This window comes from Parasteatoda tepidariorum, chromosome 8 (assembly GCF_043381705.1).
Source record: "Parasteatoda tepidariorum isolate YZ-2023 chromosome 8, CAS_Ptep_4.0, whole genome shotgun sequence".
In the NCBI taxonomy this organism is placed as follows: Eukaryota; Metazoa; Arthropoda; class Arachnida; order Araneae; family Theridiidae; genus Parasteatoda; species Parasteatoda tepidariorum.
The window spans coordinates 31,361,686-31,364,444 of NC_092211.1; the positions used below are offsets into that span (position 1 = coordinate 31,361,686).

Genomic DNA, 2,759 nt, shown 5'->3' on the forward strand with positions numbered 1-2,759 from the left:
CCTGACGTCTGTAAGCTACTTGAACATAGTTGCAGACCAGGTTCACCCATTCATGGCAACAGTTTTTCCTGCGGGGGATGGTGTTTACAAACAGGATAATGCACCATGTCATAAGGGTCGCATCGTCGAGGAACATTCCAGTGACTTTCAAGTCATTTCTTGGCCCCCAAATTCACCTGACCTTAATCCAATAGAGCATTTGTGGTCCTACTTGGAAAACCAAATTCGAGCTGCCACGCTATCCCCTCGCAATATGAGGGAATTGCAGGCCAGTTGGTGAGCGCTTGGTACCAGACACCTCAGACTACCTATCAGCACCTTGTGGAGTCATTGCCACGGCGGGTGCAAGCAGTTTTGAGGGCTAAAAATGGTCCTTCATGTTATTAGCTGGATGGTCATAATGTAATAGCTCTTCGGTGTATATATATATATAGACATATTGTATGTCTCTTTGTTCCCAAAAATTATCTGGACTTCTTAATTCAATACCTATCAGTATCTATAATAAACAGGGTGTTTTGTAATAGCTTCTTTGATATATATATTTTTTAGAGCATTTGACAAAACTGAAGTTAAAAAGTATGTTGGCTAGGGTATGTTTTGTTGTCTTGTCCGAGAAGTACAGAGGGATAAAATAGCACGGAAGGGGTCCAACATCGTCCTGCGCAATGTCAAGGACCCTTGGCGAATGTTGGTAGTGGGGTTTGTGTGTGTTTTGAAAAGCGCTATACAAATCTGAAAAATTACTACAAAGAAAAATAAGATTAAAATCTTTCTTTGGCATTTAAAGAAATTTTGATGTTTTTATTTTCACTTTTTTCTCCAATTAGTATATGTTAAGAGCTGTGATTGTAAAACATCCTATTTAGTATTTTAAATATGCTCGACAATATAACTGTGTTTTTTGTGTTTATTATTGACTTTCCTAATGAATTCCATTAGCAATGTGTTATATTAGCAACATAATGTAATATTTCTCATTGAGATAAAATTAATGGTCAAAACGATCATAATAAGTTAAAATTTACTGTGTTTTTTGCTCTATGGGAGCACCCAAAATCTTGGTAATTTTTACCGAAACGCTTTGGTAATGATTTCTGTAAAGTTAACAATAAAATAAGATTTTATCATTTGTGATAAAATGGGGTAAATGTGTTAAAATATTTTTCTTTTGATATTTTAACGAATGGCATATATTCATTTACTCGGTTAAATTTACTTTTCAGTTTAATATTATTTGAAGAGTGCTGTATTGAGATGCATAATTTTTAAAACTAGAATGTTCAGCAAATTGTTACCTTATAAACAAAAGTTAACAATTGTATGGTTTAAATACCATGTATTTTGGTTTTATTAACTAGAATTATGATATTTTAACCATCCAATACCATGCATAACGGTAATTTTTCTCAGTGTGTTATAACATAAAAAAATTACTTTAAGCTGATATAATATCAATACAGTTACTAAATACAGTTACGAAATGCCGGCCTGGTGGCCGAGCGGTTAGCGTGTCTGACCGCGAAGCCATAGGCTGCGGGTTCGAATCCCGCTCTGGGCATGGATGTTTCTCTCTCTCTTTGTGCTGTCCTCTGTTGTGTGTGTGTATGTTGTATGAATGTGGCCCACCCTACAAACGGGTTTGTGGCAGTGTGGCGTGGGCAATGCTGCTCGCCTCCGTGACTCTGGTTCACAGGTGCCCACTGGGTTGCGCGAAATAAGCAACAATTCTGGTATAGTATAGGCAAAGATTCAAATTCAGTGCCTGCCATTGGAAAAAAAAAACAGTTACTAAATTAGTGGTCTATACATAATATGGTAGTGTCAATCAAGCGTGCGAATTCTTCTTTAAGGTATGTTTGTCGGCTTATATTAATTATATTAACGCGCGAAAAATAAAGAAATTAATAAATGTATCACACTCTAATACTTTTAAATTCCTCTTAATTCAAATAATTTTCTAAACTCTTGTAAAAATTTGAAAATCGGTAAAAAAAAATTCATTTTAATTCTTCCATTGATTTGGGCTTAGTAACTCCTTACTTGAATTCTTTATAATATTTAAGCAAGCCAAATTACTGAATCGTTCTTATTTCTCAGTTAGACTTGACTTGAGAGTAACGTAAACCTAATAAACGTGGTTGATATACAAAAAAAAAATAATAAAAATAGATCAGATATTCTTTACATAATGTTTCTTGTTACCAATAAGTATCAAGAGAAGGGTGAAGAAATTATTCGAAGGAATTTACATAATTTTAATGTATAATGTATACTATTAAATTATTTATTCTTGCAAAAAAAAATTTAAAATTCTAAAAATAAGAATTGAGCTTTAGATAGTTTAAAAATTTTAAAGTAGAAACAAGAACTTAGTAACTTATTATATTTTCTTTTAAAGCATAAAATAAACAAACTAAAAGAGAATACAAAAGCTACATACTGCAAAGTATTAATCCAGCAAAAATTTTCATGGTATCGAATTTTTAATGTATGCAGAGAATTTTATTAGGCAATTGACGATATTTAAAGGCACGCAAAAAGAAAATTGACATCTGTTGAAAGATATATTACTTATCTTTTCTCGATAATATGTAGTTATCTGTGATTTTCTTTTTACTTCTGCTTGAGATTGAGAATTACGGATATTTTGTACACCGCAAATCCTTACTTTATTATATAGAAATTCAAATTAGCTTACAAGATTCTAAATAGCCTGAATGCATTACAATTAACCATCATAAAGTTAAATACACTCT

General features: G+C 32.6%; 1 protein-coding gene across 1 annotated transcript in view; it reads right to left on the reverse strand.

The window, feature by feature from the left end:
* Positions 1-2,559, reverse strand: part of LOC122270637 (uncharacterized) — a 12,675-nt gene extending 10,116 nt beyond the window's left edge. The window contains exon 1 of the mRNA XM_043048863.2: positions 2,444-2,559. Coding sequence (XP_042904797.1) covers positions 2,444-2,474 — 31 coding nt within the window. The 5' untranslated portion in view covers positions 2,475-2,559. The remainder of the gene's footprint in view (positions 1-2,443) is intronic.
* Between the last annotated feature and the right edge of the window lie 200 nt (positions 2,560-2,759).